Source organism: Hermetia illucens, chromosome 3 (genome assembly GCF_905115235.1).
Source record: "Hermetia illucens chromosome 3, iHerIll2.2.curated.20191125, whole genome shotgun sequence".
In the NCBI taxonomy this organism is placed as follows: Eukaryota; Metazoa; Arthropoda; class Insecta; order Diptera; family Stratiomyidae; genus Hermetia; species Hermetia illucens.
In genome coordinates this window covers 179,233,475-179,251,337 of record NC_051851.1, presented here as the reverse complement: position 1 = coordinate 179,251,337, position 17,863 = coordinate 179,233,475, and the positions used below count along the sequence as shown (strand labels likewise).

General features: G+C 42.4%; 3 protein-coding genes across 17 annotated transcripts in view; 1 reads left to right on the top strand and 2 right to left on the bottom strand.

The window, feature by feature from the left end:
* LOC119652655 (tyrosine-protein phosphatase Lar) overlaps positions 1 to 17,863 on the top strand; it is a 994,202-nt gene that overhangs the window by 476,119 nt on the left and 500,220 nt on the right. The gene's annotated exons all lie outside the window — the stretch shown is intronic.
* Positions 3,413 to 4,114, bottom strand: LOC119652657 (trypsin-like). Its single transcript, XM_038056927.1, has 2 exons — positions 3,667 to 4,114; positions 3,413 to 3,614 (listed from the first exon to the last, which is right to left on the bottom strand). The coding sequence occupies exons 1-2, from the start codon at positions 4,108 to 4,110 to the stop codon at positions 3,561 to 3,563; spliced, it is 498 nt and encodes a 165-aa protein (XP_037912855.1). The 5' UTR covers positions 4,111 to 4,114; the 3' UTR covers positions 3,413 to 3,560.
* Positions 4,166 to 5,599, bottom strand: LOC119652658 (trypsin-like). The gene is made up of 2 exons (XM_038056928.1): positions 5,581 to 5,599; positions 4,166 to 5,513 (listed from the first exon to the last, which is right to left on the bottom strand). Exon 2 carries the CDS (start codon positions 5,428 to 5,430, stop codon positions 4,687 to 4,689), a length of 744 nt encoding a protein of 247 aa, XP_037912856.1. The 5' UTR covers positions 5,431 to 5,513; positions 5,581 to 5,599; the 3' UTR covers positions 4,166 to 4,686.

Here is a 17,863-nt window from a genome sequence, read left to right as displayed (position 1 = left end):
TGCTTTCGTATTGAAAGGGTTACAGAACCCTTAAAGTCATGCAGCCTCTTTTTAGCTTTCCAGTTCGTTGTTATAATCATAAACGAGTTATACCTCGAAACGTCGTTCCTGTCCTTGATCCTATTTTAAATTGCTTTGCAAACGACGTTCAGATACCATCTTTGTAGTTCTGCGTTTCATCGAAAAACTGGTCTGCCTTATTTATCGCTAAGGGAATGCCTGGTCGCTTAGGAATTAGGAATTTATTGTTAATCTGTTTTCTTTGCATCCAATCTTTGGTAATAGTCGTAGAAGTGAATTCCAAGTAATGCTGGTTGAACCAAAAAAGACAGTCAGACACCCGCAATACCCTAATCGACCTTAACATCTCTGAATTATCAATTGGTAGGCCGATTATTTCACTTCTGTTTAGCACGAACTTTAGGCGAATTCATTTATTGATTACCAGAAAACACCTAGAGAAGCATAGATTAAGTGCGAAAAAGAATTATTAGGGGCTTCTCTTGCTATCAACTTTGTAAGACAAAAAAGTTTGACAATTTTCTTACCATTGGCGTAACAATCTAATTGGATATGGGCCTTGAAGTCTGTTATAACACCTCATTCTAAACCGTGATTTCTCAGACTCAGGTACTCATTCATAGTTGGTATCTGACACCCAACCACGATACCAGTCACAGTAGCACCAGTGAGATTTGAACCGCGATCTTCCATGTGACAACATCCGGACGCAACCTGCAACTTAATAGTAAGGAAAAGGTTTTGGCATACTACTAGCTAACTCAACCAGCATTTATATTTTTTGACATAGCCAATGCTATATATGTGGTGGCAAATGGTTAGAAAAGTATGTAGTGGTCAGGATGGGTTCCATTGGATCACCAAGCTTCGATATCTCTGAGAATTGTTATATTTGTCGAGAGTGTCTAGGTCCTCATCCTGAAGTAGCCTCCCCTTTTTGCGCAAAGCAGGACTAAGAGCTGGTTTGCAGTGTCTAATTATCACCGATCTAAGCATAGAACTGGAAACAAGCCAGTTCCAGTCACATCCTCAGTTCTCCTTTCTTTCCGCTTCTTGCATCTTAAGCAAGTCATTCTTCAACTAAAATTCTTCTCCAGTTTCCGATGTTCCATCAGGAAAAAGTTAATCTCACAAACTGACACCACATCAGTTCCGTTCACATCTTCATCTCTTCCGACTCCTACTTCTTTTGTTGGAGGTTTTGAAAAAGAGTTCGAATAGGTGAAATTTAGTCTCTGTCTCCTCCGTCGATATAAATCCTCAGATCACCTGTAATTTGTCAATATTTGTTTTATTTGCTGCGCGCAGATCCATTGTGGAAAACCCTACTGAGGATGTTGCAATTTGCTTTAGTTCAGTCAAAGTCTATTATTGTTCATCCCTTCAAAAATGGATTTCAATTTTCCCGAGAAAAGTACGGTGGTTCTCCAGGGAAACCTTTAGACTCTTTCGATTCAGTTGAAACACCGAAAGTTAAAATAACCCACACCTGCAGATCCCTGCCTTTCAACATCTAGGATCACCAAGTATGAGGATATGAGGGGGTCATTTGAGCACTATGATCCCTCGCGCGTCATTTCACAAAAATTCACATGTCCTTTCCGATCAGTGGGACCGCACCGGATCCTGAAAAATACTCAAACATGGAGATTTGCGCGCACCTATCGAAATGAACAACACACCAGCTAAATCTGGAAATGCAATTCAAAAAAAGACGACTCGTCTGCACGCGTGGAGCGGTAAAATTGAGGACTCGAGTGTCGCGATCGAAAAGGGGGATGTACGATGGATCGCATCTTCGATCAATGTTTTCCCGATCTTAGATGAATTGTGAAGCGCGGCCGCTGAGGTTCCTGCCCTGCTTTGACATCCTCAGACCATTTTATTGAATGATGTCCCTTTAGAAAAATAAAGAGTGCTACGGGTTTAAGGACGAGAAGAGATAAAGGGAGGAGAGAATACTCCTATTAAAAGAGCCTTTTCTGTTGACTCCAATAAAAATCACATCTTTAACTTAGATATTTCAATGTGATTCGTTGCGGTTACCCTCTCGGTGGATGTTTCAATATTTTTTTTTCGCTTCTTTATCGAATTTCTTAAAATGTGGATTCAGTACGAAACACGTTAAAAAAAACAATTTTCAACGACTGTCCGACAAAGTGTGATCTTGGTGGACGCGATGGGGTTTAGCTAGCAACTCAGTTGCATGGTGTTAGAATGACTAAATCGTTCCTCGTGAGTCCTTTCGTTACTGTGATTTCTTCTAAGATCAATGCGTAAGTATCTAGTTCGCAGTACTTATGGCTGTTCTGGTTGTGAGCGGAGTCATGGGCGGATTGTCCTGGCCACGGAACAGCACAGCAAACTTAATTCAGATATAAGCAGACGAAGCGGCAACTATTCCCGCTGCGCACTCTCGAGCATGGAAAACTATGCGAATCTGCACTTTTACTTTCCGGTAAATTCTATGCCCGGAGCTTTCTTCGTTACGAGAAAAAAAAGCAAAATAGACACACCAGGTCGCAGCCAACGCAATTCCCTTCAATGGGCCTCCCTCGTATCACATCTGATGTTCACGAATGACAGGCAATAAGCCATAAAGCCGAAATGCAACGCGACGAACTGAGAACTCTTTTCCATTTCTACAGCAGAAACTCGTGATTTGGTACTTCACGATGTTCTTTTATCGCTCTGAAGACACAAATTTCACTGTGCTGGACTCAATTAAAAATTCCAGACTGCCCGCTCAGCTCATCAACTGTCCTTCTAATCAGCCGGTCCCTGGTCTCGCTAGTCTCGTTCCCAGTTCATGGCTTTGAATTTAAAGTCCATGCCGGCTCACGTCAAGATCAGCATACCCTGTCGCTGAAGTGTAAAGTAAATTATTCCCTTCAGCGACGAACAATCGCCTGCACTCAATAATGTGCAATATGAGCAAGTTTATAAAAAAATATTATTTGCAATGGTTTAAGTGAAATTGGACTATGAAATTTAAGGGAGAGGGACCAGTTGTTGAATTGTTTGGGTAGTAAACGTTGCCCGGGACTTTCTTCTATTTCATCTACATTGCACCATTCTTGTGTCTCCCAGCGACTCTGTGTACTGAATGTCACTGAACAAAATAACTTTCAATAAAAACTAACTTTTCAATTTTGTATCGGTAAACTTCGAATAATTTATTTGAACATTTGAGGGCAAAATTTCTCAATTACTTTGGAGGACATTTTCATTCACGCACTGATATCGTCCTCCTTGAGATAAAAATGTCATATCACATAAAATAAATTCCTTACTCTTCGATAATTTTCAGAGCTTATAAACCCAGTTTAGTACTGATAGAATAAAATGCATTAAAACCATCCTCAACCAGACGACCAAATATAGTTTGGGTTGCAACTTTATACTAGTTTGGGATCTGGCTAAACGTTCTGTAATCCAGCCCATGTATGCCCGTACATCTGTATAAGCAGAGGCGTACTCTTCCAGTGCACAACCAATTCCAAAGGACACAATTCCAGCTATTTCTTTTGCTCCGCAGATCAACGGGCCTCCGGAATCGCCTTGACAAGAGTCATTACAACCGGATAAGTCGCCTGCACAGATCATATGGTTGGGTCTAAACTTTTTTAATCTTTTTATGCAAACCTCGTCATTTATTATATGCACCAGTGTCACAAGCAGAACCATCGATGATTTACCTTCTTCTGTTGCACCCCATCCTGTCACAACGCATTGTTGACCAACGTCTGGACGTTGCGGGGCCAATGCGGCAATATCAACATTTCGTGAAAATTTGGCATCGTGAATCAACTCTATGTACGCGATATCATTCTGTAGCGTAGCAGTCGTGAAATTCTTATGAAGTATTATCGTTCGCAATCTAATGATCTGACGAGTGGTCGGGGATGAGTCCTTGACGTTGCGGTTAATATCCCCTAGCATTACAGAGTATTGTTGAGCGCATATTGACGGAGCTTCTTTCAAACATCGCCTAACACAATGGGCCGCGGTTAGGACTGCTCGCGGAGCAATAAGGATTCCTCCACATATGTGACCTCCGTTTGTTTTTTCCCTTAACGACACCATCATTGGGTATTCACCGGATTTCGCTACACGTCCACCAAATATACGAAAGGATGTCACTTGGGCGGTACAAATGAGAAACACGATAGCTATTCCAACTTTAAACACATTTGCTCCCTGAGGATAGGAATTGTGCAAAAGCCAAAATTCAGTTGAACAATTTGGTTTTTCTTTCATCGCAAATGATTTTGCCAGGACACCGGAACGATTCGGTCATGCTATGGTTTTTCTAAAATTTCATGTTTTCCAATTTTGTAATTTTTCACATATATGTATTTGTGAAATTCTAAGTTTAATTCTTATAAATATTTAAGATATTTTTAAATTAACAATTCATATGTTATTTTCATTAATGTAAAAGATATCAATAAATAAACTTGACATCTTATTTGTGAGCCACTCTCTGGCACACTAGATCCCCATTAAAAGCTTTTCAGCGTTTCGTCCTTGAAAGAAATTCAAGGTTGAAATTTTGACACAAAAATATTTATTTACTTCTGCTAAGATAAAAAATGAAATTTTCTTTTAACTTTCTTTCTTTCGAAAATCATGAGCTTAAAAGGGTCCTCAGAATTTGATTCCTTATAATAGAAAAGGACAGAGGTTCATGAACATTGTTAGAATTGGCAGGTCCAAAGGCGAGGCCTTCATTATACCACTCAGAGTGTCCATGGCTTTCATCTCCTCTTCAATCCAGTCAAGGAAATAAAATAGATTTGTGTATGCCGCTCCCATATTGGGTGTTGCACATTTTTTTCCAAACGAGACTAAACCAACTGTCACTTTCTGACAAATAAGTGGTCCTCCAGAATCGCCAGTACAAGAATCATTTCGTCCAGTTAAATCGCCAGCGCAAAGCATCCTGCCTGGGCTAAATCCGTAGAGCATCCTACATTTGCTATTGTTTAAGATAGACACACCGGTAGCTAGAAGTGTATCAGTCGCTCTTTGATCAGCGCCCCAACCAACCGTGGTGCATCTTGTCCCTACTTTGAACTCGTCCATCACTAGCTGCGCTGGTAATACATTCCTAGATAGTTTTGCGTCCGTTCTAAGCTTGACCATGGCAATATCGTTTTCCAACGTGTTGTCGTTGTAACATTCATGTTGCGAGGCGTATCGTATTGATATCTCCTGGCGAGAGGAGGGTGCCAAAAAGTCTTCCATACGTAAAACATCCCCAAGAAGGATTTTGAATATAAGACCACAAGTTCCGCGTCTGGCACACCGAAGACAATGGGCAGCGGTTATAACATATTTCGGAGAAATAAGGACTCCACCGCAATGATGCCGACGACTGAAAGTCCGAAATATTTCCACTGTCATCGGATACTCACCCAAAGATGCAACTTTACCACCAATTATTCTATTGCAGAAGGTCCATGGTTGCAGGGTTAAAAATGAAATGACTGCGCGGAAGAAAAGTTTGTTGGTTAAATGGTTTTAGGGTATTTTATAGGGAAGAAACTTACACACCAATATACAGCGACTTTCACTCATTTCTTCAACTAAAAGACACTTTCTGCAATGCCTACTTGACTTTCTCCTTGCTTTCTGATATCCCATCCAAATTTTTAATTCTAAATCTTCTTCTTTTTCTTCAGCCTTTGTCCCGTTCACAAGCGGGGTCGGCTCGTCGTGATCGGCTTCGCCATTTGGCTCTATCGAATGCCTGATCTGGGTGCAATCTCGAGGCTTTCAAATCCCCATCCAGCGTATCAAGCCACCGTTGCTTAGGTCTGCCTTTTGGTCGTTTACCATCGACTTCGATGTTCAGACCAATCTTGGCAATTGAATTCTCGTTTGCACGAATTGCGTGACCATACCATCGAAGACGCCTCTCTCGCAACTTTTCCACGATCGGTGCATCCCCATAACGATCGCGGATATCCTCATTTCGGATGTGATCTAAACGTGTGATGCCACTAGTCCAACGTAGTATCTTCGTCTCCATTACCGCAAGACGCCGTTCATTGTCTTTTATGGTCGGCCAACACTCAGAACCATGAAGAGCGACTGGACGGACGACATTGCGGTAAATTTTGGATTTGAGACGATCGTTGATACGTCGATCACAAAGGACATCAGTTGTGGAACGTCACTTCATCCAGGTTGCGTTAATGCGTGAAGCAATTTCATAACGCAGTTCACCATTGGCTGAAAGCGTTGACCCGAGGTATTTAAATCGCTCAGTTCTGGGCAGATCACTGCCGCTGACAGTGATTGTGCCTGTTTCATGGGGATCGGTCGTCAAAAATTCAGTTTTGTTTAAATTCAATCTGAGACCGTGTTGCATGAGGCGATCATTCCATTTTTGAACAAGTTGCTCGAGATCATTTTTGCTATCAGATGCTAGGAAAACATCATCTGCATAAAGCAGTGTGTAGGGCGCTGGACGTTGGATATCCCGGGTGACGGTGTCCATAACAAGGACAAAGAGGAGTGGTGGTCCTTGATGAACACCAACAGAGACACGAAGCGGTTTTGATACACCCGCCATACTTCGAACTTTACTTTTCGGATCGTGGTAGAGCAATTGAACCCAGCGCACGAGTTCTTCTGGCACGAAGTGTTGTCGTAAAGCATACCAGATGAGTTCGTGTGGTACACGGTCAAACGCTTTCTCTAGATCCAGAAAGGCAATGTAAAGAGGACGATGCTTCTCACGGTGTTTCTCCATGAGTAACCGCGCAGCGTGTATTGCGTCAGTAGTTCCGCAGTTCTTGACAAATCGGGCTTGATTCACGGTTATTTCAACGATTTCGCGAATACGGTTGTCAAGAATGCGTTCAAAAATCTTCATGGTATGGGAAAGTAACCGGATCGGACGGTAATTTGAACATTCTGCTGGGCTACCTTTCTTTTTCCATATTGGAACAGTGGTACTTTCTTGCCAGTCAGATGGTGTTCTTCCTTCCTGAATAACCCGGTTAAAGAATTCACTGAGCCACAGTGTTGGGTCCAAGCTCTTCGCTTTCCAGAGCTCAGATGCGATGTCGTCAGGTCCTGTTGCTTTCCCCGATTTCATTCGTTTTATTGCCTCCTCGACTTCAGTTGCGCTGACTGGTGGAACTGCTCCAAATGTCAGCAATGATTGTGGAAGTGGAGGATGAGCAAATTCTTCAGTTGAAATCTGCTCGAAGTATTCTCGCCATCTATCCGTTGCGGCTCGACGGTTGGTAAGCAAAGTACCGTTCTTGTCATTAACACAACAGAAATGTTCGATATCCTGTGTGCGTTCATCACGGCTTTTAGCAAGTCGATAAAGATCTTTCTCGCCATCCTGAGTGTCCAGTTTATCGTAAAGATTCTTGAAATGGTTTGCTCGGGTGACAGCGACCGCTTTCTTTGCTTCCCGGTTGGCATTCTTATAAATTTACCAATTAGCAGGTGTTCTATCGTCGAGAAATTTGTGGTAGAGGCGTTTCTTTTCACGGACCTTCATTTCAACATCATCATTCCAAAGCCAAGTATTTCGGTTGATGCACCGCTTACCCGGCTTGGTGACCCCGAGGGTTGCAGAGGCCGCTTTGTGGATCGTGTCTTTCATTTGGTTCCATGAGTCTTCCACATTCGCAATGGTTGGCAATCGCATGAGTGAGACCGTTTCTTCTTTCCTCTCACCAAATCGCCACCATTTAATGCGCGGCGGGCCAGTGCGTTCCTCACGCTGTTTTATCGGTGGCTTAATTCGCAGGACAACAATTAACGGCCGATGTTGTGGTGCGATGGTCTCATAGGGAACGACTTTGCAATCAGTGACAGTGGTAAAATGTTGACGTCTTATGAGAATATAGTCGATTTGCGTTTTATTGTTCCCACTATAAAATGTGGGAAGATGAGACAATCGTTTGATGAACCATGTATTCATAAGTACAAGGTCATGGGCGTCCGCAAAATCGATTATACGCTCGCCACCCTCATTGCGCGCTCCGAACCCCTTTCCCCCATGGCACCTGTTACCGTCTGCCTTTTCACCCACATGACCATTAAGGTCGCCGGCAATGATTATGTAATCGTCAGCAGGCACGTGACAAGTCTTTTCATCGAGATGTTGCCAGAAGGCATCTTTCTCGGCATCAGGTCGACCTGTCTGTGGTGCATACGCGGTGAAGAAGTGAATAGTGCGATCAGCTGATATAATGGTGAGCTTCATCAGCCGATCATTAAATCGTTCGACTTCTTTAATGGCATCACGGAAACCCTCTGAGATGGCAATGCCAACACCATATTGAGTGTGTGGGTTACCAAAATAGAGAAGTTTGTAGCCATTTTTACCGCGTTCGCGTTCAATGTCGCAGCTTTTGGCACCAGACCATCGGGTTTCTTGCAGAGCGCAGATGACAGTGCACCTTTTCTGAAGGGCTCTTGCGAGTTCCTCGGTCTTTTCAGTTAGGGTACCAATATTTAGCGTGCAGACACGTATTTGTTTTGTTCGTTGTGTGCGGACTAACTTGCTTACGCCCTGACGCCGTATATGCGTCAAGAACCCTTGCCCATTTCTCGACAGGATCGGGGCCCGTCCTGCCACGTCGACTGAGGTGGACGCCCTAGCATTTCTCCGAGGCTTGTGACTCAATCCGATCATCATGTTTGTAACGACATTGTATGCATTTTCTTGGTCGACCTGTCGCGGGGCCTGTCACCAAGAGAGATCAGGTGGATTTAGCATAGTAGAATAACTCCATCTATACTCTATTTATCTCTTTCCCTGATCTCAGCATTTTATTTTTGTTTTACTGAGGATAGTACAGAGTACGTTGCCTCAAACCCTCCTCCTTTACCTGGGCTTGGGACCAGCATACTATGTTAATAGCATGGCGTAATTGAACGGAGCATATCATGTGCTCCGATTTTTCATCTTGCCATCTTGTCAAAACTCCTTTGCGTCATAAATTTGTTTAGTTCTGGCTAAGAAGCAACTGGACCATAATTGTAAGTTTGAATTTTCGTTCATAAAACATCCTGGGCTTATGTATTTACTTTCCAGTCCACCGAGTTGTTTCTGTTACGCTGCCCTTGCTCCATTAATCCTAGGTCAGAAAAGGGATCCGGATAATAATTCAGCTTGGCCGTTTAGTGTCCTTGTTGGGCCGCAAAATCGTTTTGCGTACTTTTCGGGTGAATTCTATTACATCAAGCACGCAAGCAGGAATAAAAATGAACATTAAATGGCATACACATATCTGATGTACACAATACATCTACGGTAGTTGGTGTACGCATCATTGAATGAGCTTGAATTCATCCGAAAATTCACAAGGATAATAAAGTTGCAGGAACAGTGGTTGTCTGGCATGCTGAAATGCTTTAGTATTTTATGACATCATTTCGCAAGATGGATTCTGTTTGGTGCGCAGAAAATAGCAATGAGAAAGCATAAAAACAAATATTATATTGGTCGAGTGATAAAACGCAGCCCGACCTAACAGATAGGAAAAGTTGATGGGATAATAGTTTGTTAGTTTCTATTCTGTTCTGCCTGCGTACTTGGTGTGCAGAATCCTTCAAATTTCGCATGTCAATTTCTCAACGTAAGATAACATGACTAGTGGGGGCATTTCCATCTTCATTTACGAGAATGAGGAACCATGTCTGCAGAACCTACTACCTACTTACGAAGGATTATTGTTGTTCCACTGGTCAGCACCGGCATATCGGATTAAGGACGTTCCTTATTCTCCTGTTTTTGGGCAGTGTGCAGACTTTCATGGAGCTATGTGTGAAACTGTTGGGGATGGACATACCCAGCAATGGGGCTCTCATTCATTAGAGTATGCCATTTCCTGTGTCGCGTTCCCATTTCTGGTATTTGAACTTGTCATGTGACATAGTAAAAACTTATAAGGGAGCACTATTATCACGTATTATTATGCTTTATGCCATTGTTCAAACATTCAGTCATGCAATAGGAAAGCAAATCATAGTCGCAGCCAATCAACGTCCTTAACCTCCAGACACCCACTAATACGGCCCTCGTGTCAACTAACAATTAGATCCGTAAAATATGGAGGTTTTTATTTAAACAGCGCGAACATTATCTTATCTCGTAGGCGTCCTAATGAACCTGTCCACCCTCATTTCGATTCTCACGTCACTCACACGCTATCCTCGTTAGCTTTATCTTTGAGGTTGCCGTTACAGGGACGAACTTTTAACCAGTGTCTAAATTTAATACAACGGGTTATTGAGGTGAAAAAGAAGTGAATATTAGGGACTATTGGATTTCTGTTGTATTTTATAAAGTGGAGCTGGTATGTGAGATGGTTTTGTAGAAAGAATCGAAAGGATCTAACTGATTTCTCGAGGGTCTCGTCAAATTTTGGCTGTTTCTTGATTTCATCCGTAGAATCTCAAATAAAAGGTGGTGGAGAGGTAGCCGTCAAAATACCTTTTATCAAACTCAGTGGCTTTGATGCTTTAACTTCTACCTGATTCAGTTAAATACGTATAAACATTAAGGATGTTTTATAAAGCGCAGGATACAACGAAATCTATGGATAAAAGCCTTCCTGAAACATATCTGACAAGGAGAAAGGAAGGTGAGTTCAAGAACAATTCTTGTATTAAACTGTGGCAGTTGTGCTCACTGACTTCAAGGACGATCGCGAGCAAGGGACGTTTGCTGAAGGTCTGCACTCCGACCATTAAATATTGTCTTGCAAGTGGCTTATTTTTCAAGGTTTTGAGATGAATAAAATCCTTTAATTTTCTGTTCGCCCATCCGTCTGTACATCTGCGGGTCATGCTTTTCTCAGAAGTGGATGGCATCGTTCGCAGAGTTTAAAGGATGTGGTTGTCTACACATCCAAATCCAGATTAGTACTTTCCGAAGCAGCTGTAAGGGTGGACTCTCAAGAACTACTACCCCATTCATTTCATCAGCGAAACATGTGTTCAGAATAGGGATTCTTCAAGATGATACATGTCCATCCTGTTATGAGGAAGCAGGATCCACAGTGAATTTTCCAAGTGAATGTTCCGCCTATGAACGCATCAGACATCAGATTTTTGGTATTGATGTGCTCGGGTAGCAACATAAACGAGTGTTGGATATTTCATTAGACGAAGGAACCAAATACAACGAACCACTATGGGCTGAGTGCTCGGAGGCTCTGCCTCTCTCCCATCTCATACAAACACACACAAACCATCTAAAAGTCTGAAAAAGATCATTGGTATGCTTTTATACAACAACTGGGTCCTAAAATACTATTCTGCATGATATCTGTTCAAATAAAGTTAAATTTATCCCAGAACCATGCCTTTTTGCGTAAAGTCTTTCATATGGTACACCATACTGGAAAGTTTGGTAGAAATTCTACTATAATTACCAAAGTTATAATTGGTCAAAATTGCTCTTTTGTGTGAAATTATTGTAGCAAAATTCATAATCTACCGCCATTACAATAAAGCTGTTGGTATATTTACTACATATACTATATGCTGTGTGCAAAAATAAATCCAAATATTCTTACGTAAAAATCCACAAAACCTTTCATATCTTGTTAGCCGATTGTTTTTTGTTATGGATTAGACTGTGATAGCTCTAATATTTGCGAAATAAGCTTTTTCCATTCTATAAAAAATGTTATGTGCTATGAATCCAACATTCTCGTACATATGTATCTTTTAGTTTTCACATGTGTATCTTTTATTTCTCGCAAAAGTACTATGCGAATGTCAATGCATATGCCAAGATGTCAATGAAGCGAGAAAGTGAGATGTAGGAAACGATATCATCGACGAAGCCAATAGTTGTCACGTTGTCCGGAAGGCATAGGGTCAACACTCCATCATACATATCTAGCCACAGTAAGGAACCTAGGACAGAACCTTGTGGCATCCCGCAATTGTCGGGAATATTTTTAGCTCATCGTCCGGGGGCTTGTAGCTTGTCGAATGCCTCGATGATTTTTTTCCATTTTACAGTATTGAACGCATTTTTTACGTCGAGGGCTATTACTGCGTAGCATTTTCCGTCTTGTGTTGCAGCCTGAGCCAAACCAGTCACTGTGCTGCTTGCGTCGATAGTTAGTTTCGTCTTACGAAATTCGAATTGTTTGTCGGAAAGGCCTCCTTCCTTATCAGCAGCAGCGAGCAGTCTGTTGTATATTACTCGTTCAAATAGTTTGCCCATGGTATGTACCAGACATATCGGTCTATATGAAGAGGGGTTACCCAATAATTTACCTACCGTCGGAATGAGTATGAACTTTTGTAGCTTCCATTGCTCGGGGAATTCTCCTCTAGGACAACTTGGGCAAACATATCTGCCCTGACGCTGTCCTGGCGGCTACTTATAGGGCAATATTAGGGATTCTATCCGGTTCTGGAGTCTTTTTTAGTCAATCTTTTCGCTGCGCCTAGAACTCCCTCATTTACCACTACTGGAACTTCATCGGGATTGAAATGTACTGCAGGAAGACTTGTAAAGTTCACATCTGCTGGGAGCAGAGTGTTCACTATATTCTCCAAAAACTTTGGACAAGTAATCGGTAGGGAGCGCTTGCCTTGCCTGATGACATCACCGACCTGTATGTGCCACCTCATGGGTCAGGGTCAGCTTCAGTACACATCGGCTTGAAATTTTCGGATTTGCTCTTCGTGATAGTTACTTCAAATTTTTTCCTCGCATTTTTGTATTGCATGAGTAGCTCCTCGAACTCAGGTCGGTTTCTTCTGGCCTGGGAGCGTCTCCTAGCTTTGAGGCACTTTTTCCGATATTTTTCAATTTTTGTCCACCTGTTAGTCCGTCTGTCTGTCTATCACGCATTTTCCTCGGAGACGGTTGTAGCGGTTCCCATAAAATTTGGTGGAAAGGTGCGAACTGTGAACGGTCACGCATACAGTGAGTTACATAATTCTTCATCGAATTTAAGGGGTAAAAGGGAGGTGTAACTTTTTTTTCATCAAATATAGTCATGTGGGATATCAGTGCTTTCCGAAGCCGGTCTTAGATTTCACATTTGTGGGAAATGTGGGGAGTCCGGGGCGTTGAAAGTGATCCTTTCTTTAACAGACCCATTCTCAGAAACTACTCAACCCAGAAATTTGAAAATCAGGAGGCTTCCACTATATGGTGCCTAGGCTCCGAAATACCGTCGACACCGATATCTGTTGAAACAAAGTTCTTCTTCGCTTCTTTGCAAATTCAAGTCTTTGAATGTCAAAATCACCTGAACGCATATATTGCGTGCTAGGTACTAATGGGACAAAAGTACACTCAAATGGCTTTATAAAAGAAATATACAAAACCTTTCATACCTGAAGGGTCCAGCTTCCGGTTTCTCGACTTGTCTGTCATTGTAAATAGATTTTTAAATATTGCCTCGTCACCGTATTTTCTTGGAGGAAGATGTCCTTTCTAAAATAGGTACGTCAGTTAATGCCCAACATCGACCGTATATATAAACAGACGGATAATGAAAATGTTTTTTTGTTTTTTTTTTGAGGGTCTGCCAGCGCCTCTCCCCACACTGGTGACGCGTAAATGGTCAAGCGATTGCTAAAGGCAATCTTCAATAATGTTTCACCCCCGCCAACATTCGGTAACATTTTTGAAAGCGCCGTGGTGGTAGGCACACTCTAAGTATCCACTAAAGTTCAGTTTGGCATCAATCATCACCCCCAAGTATTTGACAGTTGGCTTTGAGACGACCATATGTCCGGTGGCTTTTTTGATTCGTTATTATTAAGACTTATCTCCACTGTCTCCGTCATGCAGACCTCCATATCCTCTGAATGCTTTCGGTCAACAATTACAGCCAGGTAATCCGCTTAGTAAATCATGGTAGCCTCTTTTGGTACGTGAAAAACAAGCACTTCATTATACATGTCATTCCAGAGCACCGAACCCTCCGCTGTGGTGGCGGAAGAGGTCCACTAGATTCGTCAAAATTCCAGGAATGCCGGTGTTAACCAACGTTCCTTTAATTCATGTGTAATTGGCGGAGCTAAATGCCAATAAAGCACATCAGCCGGCAGAACTTTTGCCAGATTCACTAGGTTGTTTACTGCATCCATCGCAAAGTGAGCATGCCGGAATTCATGCTAGTGCTCCGACAAACCATTGCTACTTTCGACGATGGGTAGTTGTCCGTTGAAAATGATTTTTCTCATCATTTTCCTCATTGTATCCAACTCGCAGATCGAGCGATATCATACCATTAGATATACCATGCAAACTTGATGCCTTGTTGTAGTCGACCGTACGACACATTTCTCGCAGCTCCTTCTGCGTTGCTAAAGGTATCACTTAGTAGTTGTGCGGAATTATCGTTTGCCTTCTACTATTTTAGTATAGGAAACATAGCGGCAACAATCTTTTGCAGAAGACGGCGAAAGGTCAGCTGAGCTGGTTTTCACAACCTTTTCATTACCGTCCCGTACCCTCCACCCCAAGGATTTATATAAGCATGGTCATACTAATGTTTGAAACAGTTCTTTTTGGTCCTCTAAATGGCCTCTTTGAAGCGGCCCCGTAGTTGTCTGTATATCCCCTCTCAATTGTCTCTATCGAGTTTTCCCCTGAGTCTCTGGTAAAGCCTCATTTCCCGGAAACATCCGACTCGCAAAGTTGTTATTTTTTTGGTCCATCAGTAGTTGGGTTCCTGGGGAGCAGTTGCTTTTTGGGCATCGCACCATCGCATATTCCCGTTGTACCCATTGGATGATTTTCGTCACTGATTCTCTCGCGTACCAGCCAGACTTGAGCATCGCGGAAAACGTGTCCCCTTCAAAAGCTTCCGTTGTGCACTCCGACAAACCACCCGACATTCTGCGAGAACTCTGTTTCAGGCTCGATTGGTTTCCATGCAGATTGTCTTTTGATTATAGTCCCCATGAATTTACCAAACAACTCTACTGGCTAAAGCGACACTCATGTAAGTCAGGTCCATTTGAGGTGGGAAAAAGCAAACCCTCTCCACACTCAGACCTTAGTGGTCCATTGTTCTCGATGAGTCAGGTTCACTATAGATCCCAGGCTCCGTCTTCTGAAACTGTATGAGATCCCAAAATTTGCGAATACTACGTTTAGCTCTGCGAGTACTTCCTGAATCCACGCGTTAATAACCCCTGCTATGATTTCCGGCCAACGTCCTCTCGCTTCCAGAACTAGCGCACTAAGCATTGGCTCTTACTTCGCAAGTGTAACGCCGGGTGGAACATAAGAGCTATATACGAGGGCGGTCGGACAAGTACTTAGCCTACAAAAGAAAAATGAAAATTTTTGAAAAGTGGCGATTTATTTCTCAACTTATTTCTCCTCTTAGCTCGATATACTTGAACCAACGATGCTTCTTTAACCCGTCTAAAAAATCCGTTTTCTTGAGGTCTGCAAAATAGGACTCCGTGGCGGAGCTCTGCTCCTCATTCGACTCAAATTTTTGCCCGTCGAGTGACTTTTTAAAATTTTGAAGGAAAAAGAAATTGCACGGGGCCAAATCAAGAGAATAAGGTGAATGAGGTAGCATGGGGTAACGTAGGCGATTTGGAACAATTTGGACGCGGCAGCGGCGGAGGTGTGAGTAGGTGTGTTGTCTTGGTGGAAGAGCACTTTTTCTTCTGCAATTCGACGTCGAATCGACCCAATAATTCGGCATAGTAGAGCTCCGTGACTCTTTTGATTTTCTGCAGGTTGTCGATTCAGATCACACCTTGTAAATCTCAGAAAACGATGGCCTTCACCTTTTCGGTGGATAGGACCCTTTTCGCCTTCTTCGGAGCACATTCTCCGGGTGAAGTCCAATGTTTCGACTGCTCCTTGGCCTCTGGGGTACCAGTGGACCAATTTTTCGTCGACGGTCATGAAACGACGCAGAAATTCCTTTGGACTGCACATAAACAGCGTCAAACCCTGCTCTGAAGTGGTTTCACGGTTGCGCTTTTTCCGCGGAGTGAACAAAGACGGCACCCATAGCGCCGACAGATTTCTCATGCAGGATATGACCTACGCGGTCTTTTGAGATGTCTAGTGTTTGAGCTATCTCGCGCACCTTCAATCGGCGGTCTGTCAGTACGAGATCCTGGGTTTTGTCATGTTATCCTGTGTAGCTGTTTTTCGGGACACCTTGGCGTGGTTCATAAAAAACTGACCTGCGACCACGTTGCATCTCGTTAAACCTAATTTTGATCCCCTTGATCAGAGAAATGATCCGAACCTAAAGATAAAACCTTAAAACCGAAAATAATTTAGCGACCCTGCTATGCTTAGAACCTAAAACTCATCAAAAAAAATCCCAACTATACACAATCCTTTTCATCGCCACAGCATCATTCGTTGCAGTTTGCATTACAGCAAGCAAGTTCCACTCAAAAAAGTAAGGAAAAGGAAGTAACAGAAAACGATAGCGAAAAAAAAAATGTGTAGTTGAATTTTCTGGTTTTGCCGGAGGGTTCCGTTTCGAATGGAAGCTACCCTCGTTTGCCGCACTAACTATTTTGCATTCATTCCAGCACTGCGAACCCAACTTTTTCCATCTCGTCCCGGGCTGGTCCTGGTCGTTTCCACTTTTGAGATTTCCAAATGTAAGACGAATGAATCTGAATGAAAGCCCAAGTCGTAGAAACTTAATTTACCGTTGCAAATTTCCATTTTAAAAAATGTTATTTACATACTGCAGTAGATACTTTGGAATGTTGTAGGAAAACAAGCCCAGCACTGGCTAAGAAGGGAGGGGGGGGGGGAAGTGACATGGGGAGCGTCAAGACATGATTTTGAATACACGAAACGCGGTGGTGGTGGGGACATGAAAAAATATATTTGAAATTTACTGGTACTACCACACATGCATTTACGAGTGAGATTTTAAGAAGCATCGAGTAGTGGCCAAAGTTCTGAAAACTTTTCTCCCTCAACTTTTTTTTCTTGAAGAAAAATACCCTTACGGGTTCCAGATACAATGTGAGATGACGGCACAGAATTATGAATGTAGGAAAAAGGAAGACATGAAGATAAGACGGAAGGAAAACTTCTCGATGCAGGCAGCTTACATGATGCATGCGAAAGATTGGAAATGAAAAGGAAGCGTAAAAGGACATCTACCAAGTTCATACTGTCGTCATACATATCGTTATCGACACCATCAAGGACATATATAGTGTACTTGGCAAATACGTGTCTTGAATATGTCTTTATTCTGGATCCTCGCCATTCAACAAACCGTGGTCCAGGGCGCATAAATTTATATGGAGCTATTTGGGGGAGTGGGCGCAAGTTGAATGGTGACAGGAAGTGGATGTGGGCAAACGTCAATGCATTATGTAATAATGTGAAGTTTCTGGTGCATATGATTCCATTTGCATTTCGAAATTCTGTGGAATGGACTATCTCCGTTTCTGTATGAATAATCATTCATTGCAACGTCAGCAAATTTGCCCTTCGAATAAAAGGTTGGAATTTAAATCTTCATCTTTAGATATTTGTAATTTGTAGAATATTGGCCGATACTTTGGTCAATACTTTCAGGCCCACATAAAGGAGCATAAAATTGAAAAAGTTCAAGGACTCGCCAAAAATTTTTCAAATTGTAAAACAAAAAAAACTGTTCCCATTACTCTCTGGATAAATGCAAATAACCCCGCCCCGTTTCCCTGGAATTCCAATTCAAAGTTTAATAAATAAACAATGTTACATCACTTTGCTCTTTCGTCAATGGTCACTATCCTTTCCGTCGTCAAACAGTCTAGTCCTTAATCAACTCTGTCAAAGTGAATGGCTGTTGTCTGTCTGCTTTCGCTTACCCAGCACGCAATC

Coding starts and splice junctions, on each gene's coding strand:
- LOC119652657 (XM_038056927.1), bottom strand. CDS start 4,110: ATGATGGTGTCGTTAAGGGAAAAAACAAACGGAGGTCACATATGTGGA. Junction 3,615..3,666: donor TGCATATAATAAATGACGAG/GTTTGCATAAAA, acceptor TGATCTGTGCAG/GCGACTTATCCGGTTGTAAT.
- LOC119652658 (XM_038056928.1), bottom strand. CDS start 5,430: ATGACAGTGGAAATATTTCGGACTTTCAGTCGTCGGCATCATTGCGGT.